Genomic DNA, 22,666 nt, shown 5'->3' with positions numbered 1-22,666 from the left:
GGGTTTGGCTGGCTTGAAAGACCAGAGGTGAAGCCTAGGACAGCTTTTGCAGGAATTGTGAACTGATGAAAACCTCCCATGTATTGGCTGTGGCTGATTGGATGTGGCCTGAGACTCCCTCTCTCCCCAGGTGAACAAAGCCCTGAAGCAGAAGTCAGACATTGAGCACTATCGGAACAAGCTGCGCCTCAAAGCCAAGAGGAAGGGATATTATGACTTCCCCCCAGTGGAGACGAGCAAGGCTCAGACAGAAAGGAAAAAGATGTACGAGAAAACCCAAAAGGAAATTGAGCACGTTTTGGATCCAGACCCAGAACTCTGTGCCCCATTTGCTGAGTCTAAGAACAGGTACAGTGTCTAAGGGATTCTCTGATGGTTGCTGTCCCATTAGTGGGTTGAGGGCAGAGGGTTCCCTGGGTAACAAGGTCTTGGTCCCTCAATCTGTTACCTTACGACTGTGATCTTTGCTGGCTGGTGATCTGGACCATGCTGGTCCGTGCGAGCTGGTGCTCCATAATGGGTTTAGAAAAGAATAAAATTGAAGCCATTAAAAGAAGTACTTGGGTAAACAACCATAATTGTCGTTTAGCTCAATAATATTACAAACCAGTAGCCATTTCAGAGCTGGGTGAAGATACAATTATCACCTGCCTGGTTTTGCAACTTCCAGATCAAGGGACATTGTATTTTTCAGTTAACTAGTGGCTCTTGCATAAGGAATGCCAATTTCATGCCTCATCTTTTCATTCAGCTTCAGTAGGTACTTGTCGCACAGTGACTCAGAGCTGTGTGCTGGGTTCCTCTCTGAAATTCATAGATTTGTTCATTTGTTTGACATTCGTCATCACCGACTATGCATGAGGCACCGAACAATTTGCTGAATGCTCTCGTGGTCGTGTATGGTTTGTCCTATTCATTCATTCTTCATTCACTCATTCATTCATTCCACTCATTCAGGATTCTGTGGTGGGAAGGACAGCCCAGTGAATGCTCTTGTGTGACTTCCAGTCTGATGGGAGAAAAAAGATAACTACCCCAGAAGTTCGATACTCACAAGTTCAGTGTGTGTTTGTCATGTGATGGTCTGTAAGGGGGGTGAGCTGGCCTCGGGGGCGGAGGGCGGGCAGGGCCAGTGGTTTGAACTGGCATCATCCCCAAGCTTTTTTTTTTTTTTTTTCCAAAGATGTATTTATTTATTTGAGAGAAAGAGAGAGTGAGCAGGGAGAGGTGCAGAGAGAGACGGGGAGAGAGAATCTCCAGCAGACTTCCCACTGAGCGTGGAGGCTGCCACGGGGCTTCACGCAGGGCTCAGCCCCACAACCCTGAGATCATGACCTGAGCCAAAATCCAGAGTTGGGTACCTAAACGGCTGAGCCCCTAGGCACCCCAGCATTATCCCAACCTTTGTTGTTAACTAAGCAGACTGACCTCACCTACTAGGTAAAGGAAAAGAGGCTAGCAAAGCTCAACATGACCATCTCTCTTCTTTTCCATCCTACCCTAAAGCCCTCCTTGGAAGCATTTTTATGGGTCGAGACCATCCCTTCCAAATATACATTCTCCTTGGCAACAGCCCCCTGGCTCTGGGCATGCCGGCTCTCCGATCCCCCCCATATATCCTATTGGCAGAGTCACCCTTCGCAAATGAGGCGAGACAGGACAGCTCCTGGCCTGAGCAGCCATTTGTTCAAAGCAAAAGTGACTATGTGACAGTCTTGGATGGAAGCCACAATAAAGTTGGGAGGTAGGGCTGAATTTTAGTAATTGAATTGACATAATTTATTTTTAATAAAGAGGGAATTCGAAACCATGACTTCATTCATCATGCTTCTGATTAGACTCAATGGGTGTGATAAGCTAGTATGAAAATCACACTTTGACAGGGCTCACAATGCACATGTCCCCGTGTTGGTAAGTGTAGAACAAAGAGAAGAAGGCTATGGGTTTTATAGGAAGTCTGGCAGCTTCTTTAGCTTATAGGTCACACTTGGGGATTTTTTAGCTCAGCGGTCTTTTATAGACTGGGGCAGGGGTTGTTTTTCCTGGGTTTCCTGCTGCCACTTGGAAAATGAATCAAAGATCATGTGCAAATAAGAGGAACTTAGCTTGGAGGTTATTTGGGAAATACATAAGAAATTTTGGTTGGAGCTTTTTATGAGAATGGACACATCTCCCCTCCCCCACCCCGAGATGCATCCCGTTGCCCAGCAAAAGTTCAGGCTGGATCCTCAAGGCCCTTCCCTAGCCTGCTGATGTCCTGAGCGTGTAGTCCCTTCCCCATGAATGTCTGTGGAAGAAATGATTGAATGACTCTAAAAATAATGTTAAAATTTGTTCTGCCAGTGAAGGGAATAGTACGAAAGACCACAAGTTGGGTGGGGGGAGGGGGTAGGACTGGAGATGAGATCAGCAAGGGATGGGATTAGGAAGGGAAGGATTCACAGAGAAAAAGAGAATGACGGTGACTTGGTAAGCTCTGAGGTGTCATTGCTGTCACACTCTGCTGGTGAGGCCGGGGCTGCCGCCAGTGTGTGGGGCCTGTTCTCACACGCTGGAATTACCTCGTAACTGCTGCTCCCAGTTCCGCTCTGCAGAAATTCTGCTCTTGGTGACCTCTCCATGGCAAGGGACGCGAGAGGGACACGTCCTCCCGTCCAGGGGCAGCGACAGTAACCAGGACTTTACCCTGAGACCTAAATTAGATCAAATCAAAGACAACGTTTAGGTTCCAAATGTTGACTCATCCCAACATCTTTTAAAAGGGTCCTCATGGCTTTTTCTTTAAAGTCAGAAGAACACCCCCATTTTTATGTTATAAACTCTTACCCGGAGGCACGAAGACCGTCGTCACGCGTAACTGAGGAAGATGCTGGCAGAGCCCCCTCCCCACAGATTCCCTCGGCCCCCACTGTTCCTGGGCAGCCCACATCCAGCAGCGCAGGCATCTCTGACTGCCATCCGGGGGACTTTTCTCGGTGGCCCCCACAGGAAGTGTGACGTGGTTGACGTGCCCCGGAGGGGCTTTGGACAGGGACAGGTACGAGCTGATGGGGAAGCACCCTGGCAAGAGAACTCTGAGGTGTAAGCTACCCTGTCGCAATAACCACATTCTCTAGCTTCTGTTGGATGTCCGACATCTGGGGCCTGGCCGACTCTGGAGAAACTGCCCCTCCCAGGGCCATCTGGCCAATTCTGAGGCAGTACCGGGCTTGTCTGCCAAGTGCACCTTTTTCATGTGAACCAAACAAGCCGGAGCCCATGCCCCAACCTTCTCCTTCACATAGGGCTCTCCCACTCTGGGCTCCAGTCCCTGTGCCCTGATCACCTGCAGGCTGGTTACCCCACAACTGGGAACGACCCCTTTGCCCCAGAGACTGCTGAAATGATCCCAACAATCCAAGCCGAAGCCTGTTTACCCTGCCTTGCCTGTTCCTTCCCCAAGAAACCACAAGCAAGCCTCTTGCCTACCTTTTCCCCTCACCGCCTCTGCCTTGTGGTTGACCCTGGTGCTTCTCCCCTGTGGAACCCCAGGGCAGGTCCCTTCCTCTTGGAATTTTGAGTACGACAAGCTGTCTTTTCCATGGCAGCTGCCTTCCGATCTGTTGGTCTTGGCCATACCTACATAAAGTAAAGCCTCCATTTTAATGCAACTATACTCCACCCTTCTCCAGTAAGTTTGAGGCCCCGGTTGCCCAAAATACTATCTCATACCCTCTGTTGGCCTCCTTCCCTTCTCGCTCTCATTTTTCCACTTCCCAGCTTGTGCTTCCTAGAAGCCTTTCCCCAGTAAACCAGTTGTACTCAAATCATCACAGAGCCTGCTTCCAGGGAACCCAACCTAAGGCAATAACTAATAAAGATGGAGTTGTTTTAATGAAACCAGAGCTGCTCCTTCTCAGGGACTACATTTCATCTTTATGGAACCCTAAGTTCCCACAGAACACAGTTTGAGAACTACTTTCTTAAACTATCCTGGGATTAAAAAGCCCCTAAAAGTACAAATAAAATGTATTGCTATCCACCCAGCAATATTTTCAGAGGTTAAAAAAAACTTTTCAAGTTTGCAAGTTTCAAAATTTATTAACTTTTGAAGAATATGCCCACGAAAGGCCCACAAGAAATGAATATACCTAATGGAACTCTATTAGATTAAAATAAGTAATTCCTCTACCCAAGAGCCTAATTTATTTCTAAGCAGTTGGTTATGCACCAAGCACATGTGGGTGGTCTGGCCCATTGAGATCCATGTTAAATAGCAGCCTTTAAAATGAATGCCATAATGGAACATTGTCTTTGATGTATAAGCAGACTGGCGTGCACTCCAATGTCTAAGTTCTCACCCACGTTCATGGTTCTTGAAAGGGCTCACACAATCTTGCTATTGTATTTCTAATACTTCCAAAATAGCCTACTTAAATGTCAATTGCTAACCCTAGTGTTTACTCCCCCACCACCCTTATTAGTAAATCTTTTCTAAATGGGTTAATTGGCAATCTCAGGACAGTCGTGAAGTCTGCTTTTTCAAAAAGTGATCTGTAATTAGGTCAAGGATGAGAATTCTTTGGGGTCTTCCTTTAAGGGTGAATCACTCTTTCACAAGGTTGTGCTCCATTCCTAAAGGAAGCTTCTAATTGCAGATAACCATAGGGCACAGTTTATAATACTGGTTTTAAGCCCCTATATTAGTCGGGATTCTTTGGGTTGCGAATGATGGCAATCCGGAACAAACTGGTTAAATAAAAAGAGAATTTGTCATTGAACATGAAAGGTCAAGGCTTCAGGCATGACTAGATCCAAGGGTTCGTACAATGTCCCCCTTATTTAGCTTGTTCTCTCATCACTCGTTGCTGGTCCCTCTTCATACTCTTACCTCATAGTGGCAAACTGGCTGCCAGCAACTCCCCACCTATATCCTATCTTCTCAGAAACTTCAAGACCAAGAGAATGCCTCTTTCCTGGTTGCTCTAGCGAAAGCCCTGAAACTCAGTCTCATTGAGACCAACTCGTGCCCATCCTCTGACCAGTCATTGTGGCCTTGGGGATGTGACGCTTGATGCTCCGGGCCAACTCCTGCAGGAAGGATAGCCTCCAAAGAATGTCAGAATGCTCCCACCGACAGAAGGTCATCATGGGTATCAGGCAAGCAGAGATCACAGAGGCCCTCTAAACAGGTGTAAGCTCCTCGTGGTGAGGGGATAGGTCTGATAGCCTCTGCTTTATTCCTCAGGCTAATTGCAAGGGTAGTGTATTGCCTTGGGCGTTCTATTGTTTGTTCTAAGCTAACAGCATGTGACTGTCGTGCTATGACTAACTGGGTGTGTGATCTTGAAAAGGTGTGTGTATGTCTACCTGCCAGGTTTCTGGCTTCCCACATAGTCATTGGGAATAAGTAATATAACCTCACCTTCAACCCATGAACGGATAGAATCTTAGGATGGAGACAAAACACAGGTGCTGGGGCAGGGGGGGTTCTCTGAAGATAGATGTTACGAAATGCCAGTATTCACAGAGAGAAATCTACTGTTATATGGAAGGGGAGCAGCCACCTTTGGCAGCCTGCAGTACCATGTGGACCCATCCATCCCCACTGGGCCGCACTCCCTACTTGTAAGAGTTGCCTTGTGTGGACGGAGAAAAGCGCAGCCACAGCCCTCACTGTGTTCCTGTTCCTTTCTTCATCCTCAAAAAGATTCCTCTAACGGCAAATGTAAACAGTGGGAGGCACGAAGGGAGCTTTCCTAAGGGAGCTGAGTGGAGCCTGTCAACATACTACTCCCTGGGCTTGGAATGTTCTGTGCAGGGTTGGCACGTGGCGGGCTCTCTTTGGGTCTCAGAGGAACTGTCCCTTCTCTAGAGAGGCCTTCCCCAACCATCCTGTCTGAAGTTGTCCCCCACATTAGCCATCTTCCATCACATCTTATTTTTCGTAACAGCACTCATCATCCTCTGAAATAATCATGAGAATTATCTGTCTCCTCCATTAGAGTGGAAGCTCCAAGAGAGCAGGGCCATGTCTGTCTTGTTCACTGTGAATCCCCATCGTCTTTCACAGTGCCTGGCACATGGTAGGCACTTGATGAATATTGGATGGAAGGATGGATGGATGGATGGATGGATGAATAGATGAGCTCAGCTCCAAACTGCCTCTTGGTTCATGGCTCCTTAGCCCAGAAAGAAATCCCCTGTGCGGAAGTTAGAAAAGAAAATATCAACACTCACAGTATTAAGAGGCTATTAGCTGCAGGGTTTATTAACACATCGTAGAACCCTGTCTGCGAAATCAGAAAGATTAAAAGGAACAGCGGGCTGCTGAGTCAACAGTCAACAAAATCAAGTTTAGAGGTCAAGAGAGAGCCCCTGGGCTTGCCGGGAGGCAGAATTTCAGATGTGGTAGTAGGGCTGTATTAGGTTAGTTACCTGGTTCCCATAAGTAGATTATTTACAATTAAACCAAATGGTTACAGCCTCTGGGAAAACAAAAACAAAAAACAAAAACAAACTTTGACTCCACTATTCCTCTGGCCTCTTATGGCCAGAGAACAAACGGAATGAATCCTGAGATCTGTAAGGCAAATCCAAAGCCTTCATTGGTTGCCTGTAGTTTGGATCTGTGGAGAATTCCATCTGTCAAGGCATTTGCTGCATCATAACAGTTGTTGGATTTTCTTCAGGCAACCGATGAAGAACTCTGTCTACCGAAGCCGGCAGTCTCTGAACAGCCCAAGTCCGGGGGAGACAGAGATGGACCTTCTGGTGACTCGGGAGCGACCCCGGCGCGGGATCCGTAACAGCGGATACGATGTAAGTCGCTGCTGGGCTACGGTGAACGTAGGCTTTGCTTTCCCCTGAAAACAAAGGAGAGAGAGCATCCCACAATGTTTCACTGTGCTGTATATCTGTGGAATTTAGAAGTGCACCAAAATGTTTGCTATTTTATTATTCCTTGTTACCTATTTTGCAGAGTAAGATGACTTGGAATGGGTCAGAGTGACAAATTATTGCTAAAAGGATTTTAATTCCTAAATCCAACTCTTTTAGGAATAGTACAGTATTGATCTTAAGTCAACAGTGATTCCAAATGTCCTTATTTTTTTTTCCCCCTCTCTCCTTAAAGCTCAGTAGGAACCACGGCTGTAGGTTAGAATTCATTTGAACACAGGCTTCTTTTAGTCCATGGCAGTGTGGAGAAGTTGGATTTGTTCCTGATTTCATAACTCCCCAATATGCCATGGAAACAATCAGATGTCCAACAGAGCGATTTGGTGATTTCATAGGATACAAACCATGCTTATGTGCAGTCGTGTCTCCAAATAGCAAAAATTGTTCTAATCCCACTGAACTTCCCCAGAAGAGGAGCTCCAAGGCAGTGTCTCAAATCCGATGGCTCCTAGCCTGTTAACGTAGTTGCATCCGTGAGCTCACGGAAATGCTACCCAATATCCTGAGAGGATATTGGATAACACTTCACCCTGTCCCAGAATTTCAGATGGCCTTAGGTCTACTCTTGGGTTTTATGGAAAAGGTTTCTTTCCCATTCTCCTGAAACATTTCTCCAGTTACAAACAAAAGCTTTTGTATCAAGAATTAGGATTCCAAAATGTTTGGATAAAATTTGGCTATAATCTACGAGGTTGTAATTTGACAATGACACTCGATTTCTTAAATGTACTGTGCTAATTTGAAGGCAAGAAGGGTTTTTTTTCCTCCACTCAGGATTGGTCATTGTTTGCCACAAAAGATTGAAGAGGGAATTTTAATTGTTCCGTTAAAAACAGAGATATTCTACCTAATTTGAATTTCTAGATACTTTACCCTTGATGTTTGTGTTGGTCATGATAACCTTATCTTTTATTTCTGTTTTCTTTTTCATATAAAACAAATAGATAGTTTAGTTTTATAAAATTCTAGATGCTTCAGGCAAATCTTTTTTTTTTACTCCAGGTGAAATTACTCAACACTAATTGTTCTCTTCATAAAAATCTTTTATACTTAAGCCGGTCAGCAATTTGATAATCAGCCTGTCGTTAAAAATTTGAATTTTCCACTTAATCTCTCCGTACCAGCAGTGAATATTCTTCCCACGTGCCCATGGTTTGGGGGACTTCTTTTGCTCAGACGTAGCTGAGGTATATGATAAGATTCTTAATGTATTTCGAGATTGGAATTAATGGGTCTCTTGGGAGATTCTAGGCACAGACATTTTTACACTTTGAGGAAACAGGACAATTTCTCTATTAGTTTTGAAAAGAGAAAAGTGTATTGCTTTTTTATTTTCTTGTAACCATAGACAATGCCATGACTTGCAGTAGTGACTTAATAATTTTAGAATGCCCTGTGAGTACGTTACTTATGGCAACAGAAGGAGAGGGATGATTTTTAAAAGGAGGTTGCTCACCCCCCACAAACATGTATAAATATTCCAATTACAAATTGCTTTAAGGGAAGCCCACTCTATTCTAATAGATTTTTCTGATTTCAGAAAATTAGAATATGTGTCTTGAGAATTGCATGTGGTCTCAAAAACATAAGCAAAGATAAGTTTCCTTAAGACAAAATGATTGTCTAGGGACCTGTTTTAAGAATTTAGACTGTTATTTATAAGAATGCAGTGGCTTCCTGTTTCTTTTCCCCGTGTCTTTTGTGCTGATCACATGAAAAGTAGCCATCATTTACTGACTGCACACAGTAGACCAGCCTCTATTCTAGTCTTTTTATGTGGATTATCTAATGGAATTTGTAGTCACCAGCCAGGTAGGTACCCCCTTATACCCATTATACAGATGAGGAAATCAAGGCACAGAGCAATTACCTAATTTGTCTACCCAACTCCAGAGCCTCTCCTCTTAACCACCATGCAGTAGGGCTTCCATATAAACCCATCACACTATATATCTGCCTTCACATGATTCTATATCCTATACTTCCGATCTCACCAAGAGGCTGGATGGCAGGTCTCACAAGAATTCTTGCATGGATGACTCACAAAAGCAAAAAATGGACCCGCAGATAAAGGAGGAAAAGAGGAGAGTCATGGCTTTAAACAATGCATTCATTTTCTGAACTCCTGATTTTCCAAAAATGCTAGGGCACCTCTGACAAAAGAATCCATTAGCCTAGCAGTGAACAGATGAGTCATTTGGAAGCATGTCATTCTTCCTACTGGGTCTGGGGATCTTGAAGCCAGGCCCAGATTTCCAGTCATTTCTGCCAGGTTAGGGATCACAAGGGGGGACCTGCTCCTTGATGTGGTAGAAACAGAAGCACTGGGAGACTGATTTAATTTCTCCAAAGCTGACCTCTTGAGAATCCCTACAGGAAAGGCTGCATGTAAAAATAAGAGAGTAAATAAATGAAGAAGCAAACAAACACACAAAGCACAGGCAAATCTTAGCCCCAGGACTGAGGGAAGCTTGGATTGTTTGAAAATGTTTCCGTAGAGCAAGGATGTACTGGGACCTGCCCAAAATAGACCCTTAGCTCTAAGGGGTGTGGGAGCGACTGTGTTTTGCAGCAACAGTTCTTAACCTCTTGGTCTCCCTAACAGCTAAGGGATGCAGTACACTCCAGGCAATTCCTTTGGCTCACCTGGCTAATAATTTTCTAGAAGGCAGCACCCCCTTTTGACGAAGGCATGACTTTAGAAAGATGGCCGGACCAGACCTTTAAACTAACCTTGGCATTGAAATGAATTCCTCCCAGGGCATGAAGCAGTTAGAAAAGATAATGTCAGCCTAATATCTAAGAGCAAAAATACCTCTATTTCAAAGTATTTTTTAAATGTTTTTTTCTGAATAAAAGACATATAGAAAATAATGAGCTGATGAGGAGGGAAAAGAAAATGCCCCACGTGTGAATTCTCAGGCAGAATAAAGACCCCAGTGATGTTCCCTCTATCAGGCAAATTAGTAATCCCTTTATGTCGTTGAGGAATCAACCTTTGCTTCCAAAGGACAAAGGATAACCCAATCATTCCCCAGAAATAAAAACGTACATCCTCAACCTTGATTCGTGAACGTCTGAGTTGTACCTTTGAAAAAGAATGCTCCCCTGTCTGAAGCAGAGAGCTCTACAGGCCCCTTCCCGTAGGTTTCTCTCCAGCACCTTGTCAAAGCTCACACTTCTCAGAAGAGGGGATGCTGAGGCTTCAACGGTAGTGACCACAATCACCGTCACTCCAGAAGCGTTCTTCAGGGAAACGTTTGGAAATGTTAGTGGAAAACCAGATGGTTTCGCAATTGAGAAGTAGACGTAAACCTACAAAAAGGGATACTATGTCAGGCAAGGTTCTGCTGCAAAAAACAGAAAACCTCAAGCCATTTGAACAGACCAAACATGACTGTGTTTGTGTGTGTGTGTGTGTGTGTGTGTGTGAGGCACTCACCAAATCATCAGAGGCCTGGCAGAATGTTCTGGGAGAGACTGAGAACAAAACCACAGGGCTGGCTGCGACCAGGAGGTGGGGGGTGTTTGCTGCCTGGGAACTACCAGGGGGCAGAAAGATGGGCCCTGCCTCATTTCCTCTGTTGGGCCGGCACACCAGGGCCTTCAGTGACAGAAGCCCAGTCTCCGTCAGGCACAGTCACCACCTCAGAGAGGGCCATAAGGGAATGTTGGCCGGTCAGCCTCGGCACTGCAGGAACGCACGCTGCAAGGAGGTTGCCAAGGGCCAGCCCCCCATCCCCATCACAGGTACAGGAGAGATGGGCGGAGAATTAGCAGGCAGAGTAGTATTTGGGAAACAGTGGGGAGAGCTAGAGGAGGCAAGGAGGCCTACCGGGAAGATGAAAGCATCACTCGGAGCTCGGTCTCCAGCCATCGGCTGAAGGCCTGTGAGGCCGAGTGGTGTGTGATAAGGCATTTATTTACTAGCTTCCCTTGCCTCACAAGGCAGCCAGCTCCCTCTGTCCCAGGTGAGCGGTGGTCACTAGAAGGGAAGGAGGCCAGAAAATCCAAGCGGTTGTTTGGGTGGGTTCTATCCACCAAGGGATGCAGTGTGATCTGGAAAGCCCCAGCTGCCTGGGATGGCTGATGGCAAATCTGGGGTCAGGGGGTCAGTCCTGTATTACCAGCAGCAGCCTCTCCTCCTCACTCACACTCCCTGCCCCAGCATCCGACGGCTTGGGCATGGTGGTCAGAGACTGTCGTCAAGAAAGGGCAAGGCTGTCCTCGAGCTGCATGAGGTCCCCAGCTCAGGGCTTTCGGTTTCTTTGGGAGGCAAGGGATTGGATGTGAGGACTTGGTCCTTCGCCTCCGAGGCAGCCTGCCTGTTGCCCTCTGAACTGGGGGTTCTTGCGATGACCCTGTCCTCACCACCATCTGCCCCCCAAGCATCCCACCCAGAACTGTCCCACACGTGTGCTCCCCGCTGAGCCCTTAATCTCCTTCTCTTACCTCTGCCAGCTAGCTTAAGCTATTAACAAGCGTGGCTTGATATGTCATCTCAAGTTAATTCAGGGGTTTTTAATTCTGGGGGACTATCTGATACTAAGAAGTCAGCCTCCCTGCTTGAGCCCAAGGCAAAGAGGTGGAGGGGTTTGGTGGCAAAGGGGCCTCGTGTTGTAGGCCAGATCTCGCCAGGCCGTGGCTGTCCAGATACCTGTTCCCCCCCACAGAGATGGGTGCTGCTTGGCAAGTAGGGAGCAGGAAGTGGATTCTGGTTGGCAGGTTTGAGAGGGAGTAGGCCAGGTTTCAGGATGGCCCTGTGACCTCAGTGGGAGCGAGGCCTCCCCTACAGGCCCAGGATTTCCCTCCCACACGGGCCATTTCCCACCTGGCAGGAGACACACAACTTCCTTCTGCTGTAAGCACGCAAGTGCCATCTCCCTGCTTATGCTCTCGGATTCCTGTGCTCTGACACTTCTCCTCGTGGTGCCTGCCTACCCATCTTGCTTCTCCTAGACTCTTGCAGGCCCGGGTCCCCTGTGTGCTGCTCTGGGTAGGGACACCTATAGGGGAAGGGAAAGAAGCAAGAGGATGCAGAGTGCAAAGTTGGGCTGTGGTACAGATATTACAAGGTCTCGGCTAAGCTCGTGTGACCCTGCAGAGTTGCTCCCAGTGTGTGTGAAGCATCTGGGCTTTTGTACTCTAGCGCTGACCATCACTGGCTGTCCTTGGGCAAGGCAGCTGTCTTTAGCCAAGGACAATTGCTACTAAGAGAATTGGCATTGCCGATTCCCACCAATGCCCAGGGAGAGCAAAGGCAATTCCCAGCTGACAGCTGAGGCCCGGCCGCTGGCAGTGTGCCCAGCCGCTGGAGGGAAAGTCCTCTGGTCCTGAGCCATGCACGCCACGCTAGTTCCTCCCGGCCCTGTGTGCTCCCTAGCCCACCTGTGCCCCCAAGCCCCTGCAGGAGCCGGAGGCCTACGGGCTAATGAGAATTCCTTGGGAACTGCTGTCCCTTTCATTTCTTCTAGTGAACATTTACTGAGTGCTAGAGCCACTTAGCATATGTGAATTCAGCAACATGGGCCCCAAAAGACTAAGGGAAGCATTTAAATGTTGCCCCCAAGATGAGTTTTTGCGTATGTTCTATAGAGACGGTATATTGCTTTTCACATACTGTAAGGTTGTATACACAGGCACGTATGCTGTACCCCAGGGATCATCTAAGGACCTTTCGAAGTTTTACTTTGTCTGATTTTTTTGGCAAATTTCTCTGATTTCTACCTCCTCTGCTGGCGTTAGCAGGTAAGCCTCACAGGTGAGGCCACCATCATACTGCCTGGCCGAGGCTGGAGGGGAGAAAGTTGGAGTCCCTCGAGTGCTTCTCCACACTCCTAGAGGAGGCAGGTGCAGACACGGCGGAAGCAGTGCAGCAGGCTGGGGCAGTGAACTTGGACGGGAGGCCTGTGCCTGTCCGTGCCGTAGCTGCTGATGGTCTGGTCCCCAGTACTCACCACTTGGGAAGCTGCCCTACAGCTGTCAGAGGAGGTGTTCTAAAACACACGCCCTGGTGTCAAATCCTTCGGGAACTCCCCACAGCCCTCAGGTTAAGATTGAACCCTCCACTCCGGGCCCAGGAGGCATCTGCGCTGGCTGGCCCCGGGCTAGCACATGCTTGTCGCTCCCTCACCTGCCCTTGGCTCTGGCCCTACAGGCCCTTCCCAGCTCTGTCATGTTGACTCCCATCTCTGTGTTCTCCCCTCTGCTCAAGACATCCCTTCCCACCGACCATACAGCCAAGCTTTCTTAGCCTCAGCACTGTTGGATTGGGATCTGGATAATTCTTTGTCCCGTGCGTTGTACAATGCTTAACAGCGTACCTGGCCTCTCCCGCCGGCTACCATAGCACCTGCGAAGTGGTGACTACAGGTTTCCAGACATTACCCCGGGGGCAAGCCCGCTCTTGGTTGAAGACCAGTGATCCAGGCAAAGCTTGCAGAACTGAGTCTCCACATTTTCTCCCCTGGAATCTTTTCCTTGACCACGTATCTGTGGGGCGGATTGAGGCACCTGTCCTTGGTGCTCCCGTCACACGGGGGACTCACCCCATCCAAGCCCTTTCTCCCGGGTCCCCCCTGTAGACTTACTCATGTTATTCTCCCTGTTTGACTCCTCAAGGACAGGAATCATGTTTTATTCATCCTGGAAGCCTCAGCACTCGAAACAGGAACTGGCGCATAGTAAATTCAGTGTCTCTATTTGTTGAGCAAATGAGCAAACAAGTGTGTCAGCCAGCAGACGGGATTCCTGAGCTGAGACGCGGATGGGGAGGGTGGCTTTAGAACTCTGAGCCATACAAGCATTTGATTTGACTGGCTTATCCAATCGGCGTAGACAAACGTATGTTACGGTTTAAGTTCCATTTCAGCAATGGTTATCTGTGAGGACGTTTGGGCTGACGTAAAAGAAAACCCATTCCGAACCAAATGATCTTAAATTGTGAAGGGAAGGTATTGGGTATAGTAAATCCAGGCGTGGTCAGACTAGGGCTCCAGTTCTATCCCTCCACATTGTGCGGCGCTGTCCTTAGACGTCGGCTTCAGCCACAGGTTAGCTCTACTAGGAAATGGCTGCAGGAACATACATACTATATGGACCAATGAAAGAGAGAATTTCTCCTTCCCAGCCATGAAACAAAATGTATGGGATTTACTCTCACTGAGCCTCTGAAGGTCAAGTGCCCAACGCATGTATCCATCACTGTAGCAATGGGAGGGGGAGGCTTACACTGATCGGTTTCACCTGGTAAGACCTCACCGAGGGAGCTGGGTCAGGAGAAGTGTGTGCTAGGACTATTGCAGTATCCACTACTCCAGGAACAGTGGTGGCTGGGCCTTGTAAGGAACAACACCAGCATAACCCTCCATGTCGCTTGTTCCTCCAGTCTCCGCCTCTCATCTTTGGTTGGCCCTCTGTAGAGAGAGAGTTGAGTGAGGTGAGGAGCTAGAGACTGCTGTTCTTTGTGGGGCTGGGAAGGCCTGGCTACAGTGAAAGGCTGTGTTTTAGGGCCAGATGGAGGGAGAAAGAGGGATTTTGTGAGTCTGGCTGGCTTTTTCAAGACCCGAAAGGAGAAAGAGCAGATTTGAGTGGGCACTGGGGAGAGCCTGTTTTGTTATGGAGTGGTGTCAGCTCTCAAAACTGACCTTCTGTCTCCTCGGCTGCCCACAGCACCTGCTTGGCTAAGAAGATGAGAAAAAGCAGGGGATGGCTCCCTTCAGACGCTGCCAGTGAAACAACTTCCCATGAGCAAAAGCCATCCTTATGTGCTTACTTTCAGGTTGAATCCTTTTTAAAAGATATTTGTAATTAATTGACTGGCTCACGCCTCGTTCTGGGCGTTAACAAGCAATGCTGTGGAATGGTCAGGCTTGACGTCCTGGAGCTTGGCTGCCCTCGAATTCTAGCTCAGCAACTTACTAGAAGCATGAATTTGGCCTACTCTGCCTCTCTGTGCTCTAGTTTTCTCATCTAGAAAATGGGAATACAAAGGGCACCTGCCTGATAGGGTTGTTGTAAGAATTAAGTGAGTTAATGCTGGTAAAGCACATAGAAAACACCCTGTGAGCATCAGCTGTTGTAACTATGCTAACAGATTCCATGAGGGAGATAGGGCCGCTGTTTTTTGTTTCTTTTCCATCCCAGCACTTTGGACATCTCAGGACTGCTAGGAATTTTGTCGCACGTTGTGATTTTGTGATTTATAATAAAAAATGTGTATTTGGTCTTTGTCCACTATTCAGGACCCAGAGCTCCAAAAACCCTTGGAATTTAAGTGATGAGCATATTAATGTGTGTTTTGTTATGTTAATGAGGTGATTTGGAACTCACCGAAGGATAGGGGCTGGTTGCACACACAGAGCCAACTGGGAATGTGATTTGGGGGATGGAAAGTTTCAGGGAAATGTGCAATTTTGCTGAGACTTTAAAAAATTCCATTCTCATGCTGATTGCAGAAAAGGAGTCACCAAACCATGAATTTGAACCCTCCTACCTGTTCTGAAGGGTGCCAGTCTCCCTTTGTTGCTAGAGAAGTTTTTGAGAGGTAGGCTCAGGGGGAAGCAGCTGCCCCGACTTGGGCCCTGAGAGGGCTTCTTCCCGGGGACCAGGGGAAGTGAAAACTCCCCGGCTTTTGATTTCCAAAATCAGCTTTGTAAGCATGTCTCTGCCTCCTTGGTGATAGGCAGCACTTGTACTGGGGCTGTTCAGGCCAGAGCTGGCATCAGATGGAGAGAAGCAGCCCTAATTTTGTGTTGCCCAAAGGACCCTGTTTGGTGGAGAGAAAAATGGACACAGAACCAGATCAAGGCATCATGGCCAGATGGCCCAGAAATGGATCTTGCTGAACCCTCCACTTGGTCTCTGGGCCCTTACTGGGAAGTTGCAGAATTTGTTCAGAATCTGTTCTCCTTGCTGAATGGAGCCGTGAGCATGGAGCTGAAAATCAGGGCCTTGGAGAGACAGTGGAGAAAAACAGGGGGCAAATTCTTGAATTCCGTAAGTGGAGAGCCTGGGCGAGGCAAAGTGCAGTTGTGGACACGTGCGTCCTAGGAAGTATGGTCTTGTAAGACAACTGTCTACTTTGGGGCTCGTAACTCGAGAAATTCTGGAATAAATGGCCTCAATGATCTGAAAATGTTAGGGTTCGGAACGAACAGTCAAGAAGGAATTCTTGAGACATCTTCTGTGCAAAAAGGTGGTTTTATTAAAGCACAGAGACAGGACCCGTGGGCAGAAAGAGCTGCGTCAGGGTTGTGAGGTGAGACAGATTATATACTTTCTAGTTGGAAGGGGGTTAGGGGTAGTGTAAGTCTCTAAGGAATTTGGAAGCAAGGTTTCCAGGACCTTGAGGGGCTAGCTGTTGTTAGGAAAAGGTCATTTATTACTGTCTAGTAGAACTTTAGTCATGAGACCCTTCAGATGTGTATTAGAGGGCCATATGCTTGGAGGATGATTGCCAACATATATCTTGGGGCATAGCAATAAAGGACGTTTGCAAAGGAATGTTTATATGTGGAGACTTACAGGATCTTGGACATCAGGATAATGTTAAGCTTAAGTAATAACATCGAGGCAGTTGAGTTCCTAGAGAAGGGTCACTCTGCTTGTCTCAAGGACTTGTCAATGGGTTGTAGGTTGTAAGGAAACTAAATTTTTCTTTTGCCTGTGTTCTCCACATCATCAAGAACCCTTCATCCCTCCTCTTCAACTCCATTCTAGATAAGGCTGTCTAATGTGGTGTCTAAATGTGGCATCTCTCGGGAGACTGGGGGGCCCCCAAATGCGGGGCAACAATTGGGAAGAAGCCAGGGGCTTGGGCTGTGAAAGAATTCAGCTGAGACGGAACAAAGGAGATGGAATGTTGAGCGCACAGCAAGGGAGCAGGCAAGGGAGCGGAGGGGCAGGACAGCAGAGAGGCTGTCTGCCAAGAAGCAGTGGGTGGGGGCCATTTTTAAAGGGGGAAGATGGGGAGGTATAGCGATGTATGGACGTATGAAATATTCCCAGTTTTGGCAACTGTGCCTAGTTGTAAGTAGCCCATTGGTCAGTTAGGGCCGATGGGTATTTCGAGCTGGGTCGCCTTCTGGGCCTGTCTGGATTCAGCCAGGGGGTCGCTGTGAGCCTTTTTTCTACATTCCGTCACTCAAGCCTCTTTGCCTAAAAACAGCTTCTACATCGAATTCATTTTAGACACTTGGCGATGTCTTTTCCTGGTAGAGGCTTTTGAGCAGAAATCCTCCAGGCTCTCTTTGAAGATGAATTTTGATTTATTCATTCAACTAGGATGTGTTCAAGTCCTGCTGTTTGCCATTCTGGGAAGCAGCAGGACACACAACAAAGTCCCTGCCCTCAGGGAGCTTATATTCCAGTAGGAAGAAAAAGTAACAAACATCTGAGCACACAGATGTTCAGCACGTCAGAAATGCTGAGGGGGAGCATAAAGCCGGGTGAGACCTGGAGAAAAACAGGAGGCGCTCTTCATAGGTTGTCTCCAGGGAAGGCGGGGGGTGGTGACTAGCCTGGCTGGCCTTGGGGAAAGAACATTTGGGCCGAAAGAAGAGCAAGTGAAAGGGCTCAGAGGACAACACGTGCCCGGGGAGCTTGGAGCACATCAAGCTCCATCCAAGTAGCAAGATGCCGCCTTCTTGGTAAAGGTCTCAACTTTGACTCCTTCCTTTGTTTCATCCGCATATCTCATCTCTCACCAAGTCTGGTCAGCTCTCTTCCAAGACATCTCTCGAGCTCATCTATCCCTTCTTTGTCCACGAGCACCCTAACTCAAGCCCCTTCTGTCTCTCCTTACCTTTATCACGGCAAGAGCCTTTTAGCTCGCCTTCTGTAAATTCCAATCACCTTTCTCCCATGCTTAAAATTCTTCAAGAGTTTCCCATTGCCCTTTGAAAACTCTCCATTCTTCTCACCATGGCCTTCAAGACTCTACGTGATCGTGATCAGGCTCCTGCCTGCCTTTCCTGCCCCGCCACGCCTCCTGCCAGCTGGGGCTCCAGCCACACAGGTCAGGTGTCAGTCGGCTCCGGCTGCCCTTACCAAGTGCCACAGACCTGGTGACTTAAAACAACAGAAATTTATTTCCTCACAGTTCCAGAGGCTAAACGTCGAGGGGTTCGCAGTTCAGCCCATAGCAGCCCATCTTTCTCTTTCTCGAATACTATCAGCTCTTTCCTGTCTCAGGACTTTTCCCGAAGCTCCCCTGTTATCTTCCCATGGCTAACCCCTTCTCCTTCAGCTCTTCAAAAATGTCCCCTCTTCAGAGAGGCCTTCCCTGACCATCCCCATAGAACTAGCTATGTGGTCCAAGCCATTTTGTTTTGTTTTATTAAGGCAAAATTAAAAATGATAAGATGTATAGGTGTTTAGTGTACAACTAGATGAGCATTGCATGCCTCTACCCTCTTAACCACCAGTCCAACCGAAATATAGGACATTTTTATCACCTTCTGAAGGTCACTCCCATCTGCACTATGGCCCCCCTGGCAACCACTTTTCTGATATCTACCTTCATAGTTTTACCTATTCTTAGACATCATGTAAATGGCATTTTTACTTACTTATTTGGTACGTACTCTTCTGTGCCTGACATCTTTTGCTCAGAATTCACCTACGCTGGGATGCCTGGGTAGCAGTCCATTAAGCATCCTCTTCTTGATTTCAGCTCAGGTCATGATCTCAGGTTGGTAACATTGAGCCCCACGTCAGGCTCCATGCTGGGTGTGGAGTCTCCTTAAGACTCACTCTGCCCCTCCCCCTCTGCTCTCTCTCTTTCTCTCTGTCAAATAAATCTTAAAAAAAAAAAAAAAAAAAGAAAAGAATTCATCTATGTTGTTCCATGCATCTGTCATTTATTTATTTTTTTATTACTGGGCACTGTTCTGTTGTATTCTGTTGCATAAATAGATCACTCTTTGTCTACCATCCTGTTGTTGGACATTTGGGTTATTTCTAGTTTGAAGCTACCAGAAAACACTACTGTAAATATTTTCATAGTTTATGAACATACATGCTATGGTCACCCCAATTTTTAAAAAGATTTTTACTTATTTTTTTGAGAGAGAGAAGAGAGCAAAAGAGAGCACTGGGTGGGGAGGGGCAGAGGGAGAGGGAGAAGCAGGCTCCCCACCAAACAGGGAACCCCACTCTGGGCTCTATACCAGGACCCTGGGATCATGACCTGAGCTGAAGGCAGACACTTAACCAACCGAGCCACCCAGGAACACCCCCCCCACACATCTTTTTTTTTTTTTTTTTTTTTTTAAGATTTACATCCCCCAAAATTTGTGTGCTTAAATCCTAACCTCCGATGTGTTGGTATTAGGAGGTGGGGCCCTTGGGAAGTAATAAGGTCATGAGTGCGGAGCCCTCAAGAATGGGATTAGTGCCCTCAGACGGGAGAGCCCAGAGAGCTCCCCGACCCCTTCCTCCATCTGAGGTCTGCAACCTGGAAGAGGACCCTTACCCGGCCATGCCGGTGTCCTCCCACTTCCAGCCTCCAGAACTGTGAGAAGGACATTTCTGTTGTTTATAAGCTATCCGGTCTGTGGCATTTTGTTCTGGCAACTGGAATGGGCCAGGACACTGTGTTTTCATGTATCTTGGATAAATCTGTAGGAGTGGAATCTCTGGGTCATAAGGTGTATGTTCAACTTTCTAAGAAACGACAAACAGGTCTAAGAGGTATGTGGGCTATTTGAGCCTCCCACCAATTTGAGCCTTCTCACGCCATTGGTGGGAGGCTCAAATTGTTCTGATTTCACTCCTCAACCTCACCAACACTTGCTGTTATTAACCTTCTTAATTTTAGCCATCTCAGGCTAAAATGTGAAATGATTTAATTTCCTTAATTACCCGCCACTGTTGAGCACTCCTTCGTGTGTTTATGAGACACGTTATGTATCTTCTTGTATTGATAATGTCAATTCCAGCCATTTGCCCATTTTTTTAATTTTTATTTTTTATTTTATTATGTTAGCCACTATATAGTACATCATTAGTTTTTGATGTTGTGTTCCATGATTCATGGTTTGCGTTGCCCAATTTTTAAACTGAGTTGTCTTTCTGTTCTTTACGTGCAGGAATTCCATATATATTCCGGTCACAAATCCTAGTATTTTCTCCTGGTCCATGGCTTGCCCTTTCATTAGGTGTCTGATAGAAAAGTAGTTTTTAGTTTTGCAGTTGCGTTTTTGTTTTGTTTAAGATTTTACTTATTTATTGGAGAGAGAGAGCATGAGGGGGGTGGGGAGGCAGAGGGAGAGGGAGAAGCAGGCTCACTGCTGAGTAGGGAGCCCAATGCAATGCCATTCGATGCAAGGCTCCTTTCCAGGACCCTGAGATCATGACCTGAGCCCAAAGCGGACACTTAACTGACTGAGCCACCCAGACACCCCAGAAAACTAGTTTTTAGTTTTGGTGACGCCTTACGGCTAGAATATGCTCCGGGACCAGGCATTAGGACTAAGTTGTGTCCTAAGCTGTGTTTGTGTTGGAATACTTTCTAGAAAGAAGGTACGTGGGGATCCCAGTAGGGCTGTCATTCCCTTCAAGTTTGTCCTGTAGTATTTCAGAGAAGCTGAAGTCACATGGATACTTAGCTCCTGAGTGAGTCGTCCTGGTATGCTCTTTTGAAAAAAGAGTCTGAAAGGGTCACAGATTCTCACTCTTTCCAGTGAGTACCAGAGCTCAAGCCCCGAGTGGGGGAGGGGTCGCGTGTTCAGGTGTGGAGAAGAAATGGCCTTAATTTCTTCTAAATACCAGTGGCCTTTGCTGCTGAGTGATAATATATGGTAAGAGTCCAAGATCTTCCATATGTGTGTATCCCTTGACCCCATAATTCCACTTGTAGGGGTCTAACCTAGGGCTGAATCCATGGTTATGTGCAGAGTGTCAGTCACAAGTACCCTTACATCACCTTTGTTTCTATAGCAAGATATTAGGACCCCACCTACAAGAGCGGATTCTGACATATAGACCGAAAACTCCATATAGCAGAATGCTATGAAATCATTTAAAGTTATTCCCAACAATACATATATTTACGGCAGAGACATTTCACAATATTGTATATGAAAAGGGCTTCGAAATATTACATACAATCCCATTTTACAAAAAAAACCTTATATATGTATATATATGCATACATATATATGTATGTATGTTTGTTTGTTCTGTTTATAAAAGCATGACCCAGATGGCTCAGTTTGAGTGTCTGTGTCAACAAAAGTAATTTTTCAGTACATCTATTCCTTTACTCGTATTTGTCATACAGATGAAGGCGATTATATCATGCCCTGTAATACTCACAAAATTCCCTAAATTCCTCTCCCATTCCTTTGTCATAGGTGCTTCTGCACCTCTCTCCAGAATCCCAATTAAAAATCCTGCAGCCCACACCCCTTCTGCTCGCTTGTTCTCCCCCACTTCCTATTTTCCATCACAATAGCTGGAGAATCTGGGTGGCCTGCTTGGGGCTGTCCTTGAAAGGGGGGAGGGGAGAAACTGCAGGGCCAAGCCCGCATTCTTCATTTTGGCCCAGGATGGGAGAGTGGGGGTGGGGATTGATGGGGAGTGGGGAAGTGATGGCAAGGCTCCAGCCCCGATAATCTTCCTCCTATTTCATATGCATAGAAAACATCTGGAAGGATACGCACAAAGGCCAAAATGTTAACAGTAGTTCTTTCTGGCAGGAGGATTAGAGGGATTTTAATTGTCTTCCTTTACTTCGTGTTTTCTAATTTCCTACCATGAATGGACATTCCCTGATTAATTTGTTAGAATTGTTATTGAAGTCTGTCTTGATTAACTTAGAAAATAGCTTTAAAAAAAAAAAAGTTTTGCCGTGCTTTGGGAGTTTGGAGAAGTAAGCATGGTAAACTTCAAGTTAAAGAGGTTTAAAAACAAAGTCTCTGTCCCAGACACAGCCCCCAACATTTACACAAGTCAACCATCAGCCCACATTGGGAAGTTTGCCTTTGTTCCTGTCTCCCCCTTTTTGACAAATAAAAGCAAAATGTATTTTCAGAAATGTGTAAATTAGAGAGAGGGCTTGGGGCAAGTTAAGCAAGTTACAGTAGCATAGAGGTGATATGCCTTATCTGGAAAGTGGGTACAGCCAGATGGTCCTCAGGGGTGGGTGAGGAAACACATGTGGAAAACCCAGGACTCTTCCGGGGGCAGACAGAGTCCAAGCAACAGTAAAGGTGAGAACCGGAAGGTCCTTCCCAGATCAAAGTTCAGCTCCCCCATCTGATAGCGGAGGAGCCTAAGGATGAGGGAGTTGACTTGCCTGTGGTCATACAGCTCATCAGCCGTGGAGTAAACGTGTCAGAGAATGTGGGTCTTTTAGCTTAACCTCAGGTTCTACCCCATGGACAACTGGACAGAATTTCTTACTGGTTTAATTTCACAGTTTTTTTTTTGAATATGCTAAGTTTATAAGAGACAGAGGTGAAATGGGCTCAGGGAGCATCCAGATTTGGGCAAGATGGACATTAAATAAGCAAATGCAAGTGCGAGGAGGGGGAAGCCCAGGGTACAATGACAGTTCATCTTGTTTCCATCGGTAGATGTCCGGAGACTGAAAAACCAAGTGAGAACAGTAGGAAAACAGGAGGAGGCTGGAGCAAACCTATGAGGTCACTTGGAGTATAACTCTGGCCCTTCCAGCTGAAGGGAAGCCCCCTTCCATACGAAATGGAAACTCTGGGGTGGG

At 46.8% G+C, this 22,666-nt stretch overlaps 1 protein-coding gene across 4 annotated transcripts in view; it reads left to right on the top strand.

Annotated features, from left to right (window-relative positions):
* The window catches only part of KIAA1549L (KIAA1549 like), a gene marked incomplete at both ends in the record, with an annotated part of 252,816 nt that overhangs the window by 202,726 nt on the left and 27,424 nt on the right, over positions 1 to 22,666 (top strand). For all 4 annotated transcript variants that reach the window (XM_080817502.1, XM_080817503.1, XM_080817501.1 and 1 more), the window contains 2 exons: positions 131 to 348; positions 6,672 to 6,801. In XM_080817502.1, the coding sequence (XP_080673628.1) occupies positions 131 to 348; positions 6,672 to 6,801 (348 nt within the window). The remainder of the gene's footprint in view (positions 1 to 130; positions 349 to 6,671; positions 6,802 to 22,666) is intronic.

The sequence above is a fragment of the Martes martes genome, assembly GCF_963455335.1.
Source record: "Martes martes genome assembly, chromosome: 10".
NCBI classification, from domain to species: Eukaryota; Metazoa; Chordata; class Mammalia; order Carnivora; family Mustelidae; genus Martes; species Martes martes.
Note: the sequence above shows the minus strand (reverse complement) of the source record. Positions and strands in the feature narration are given on the sequence as shown.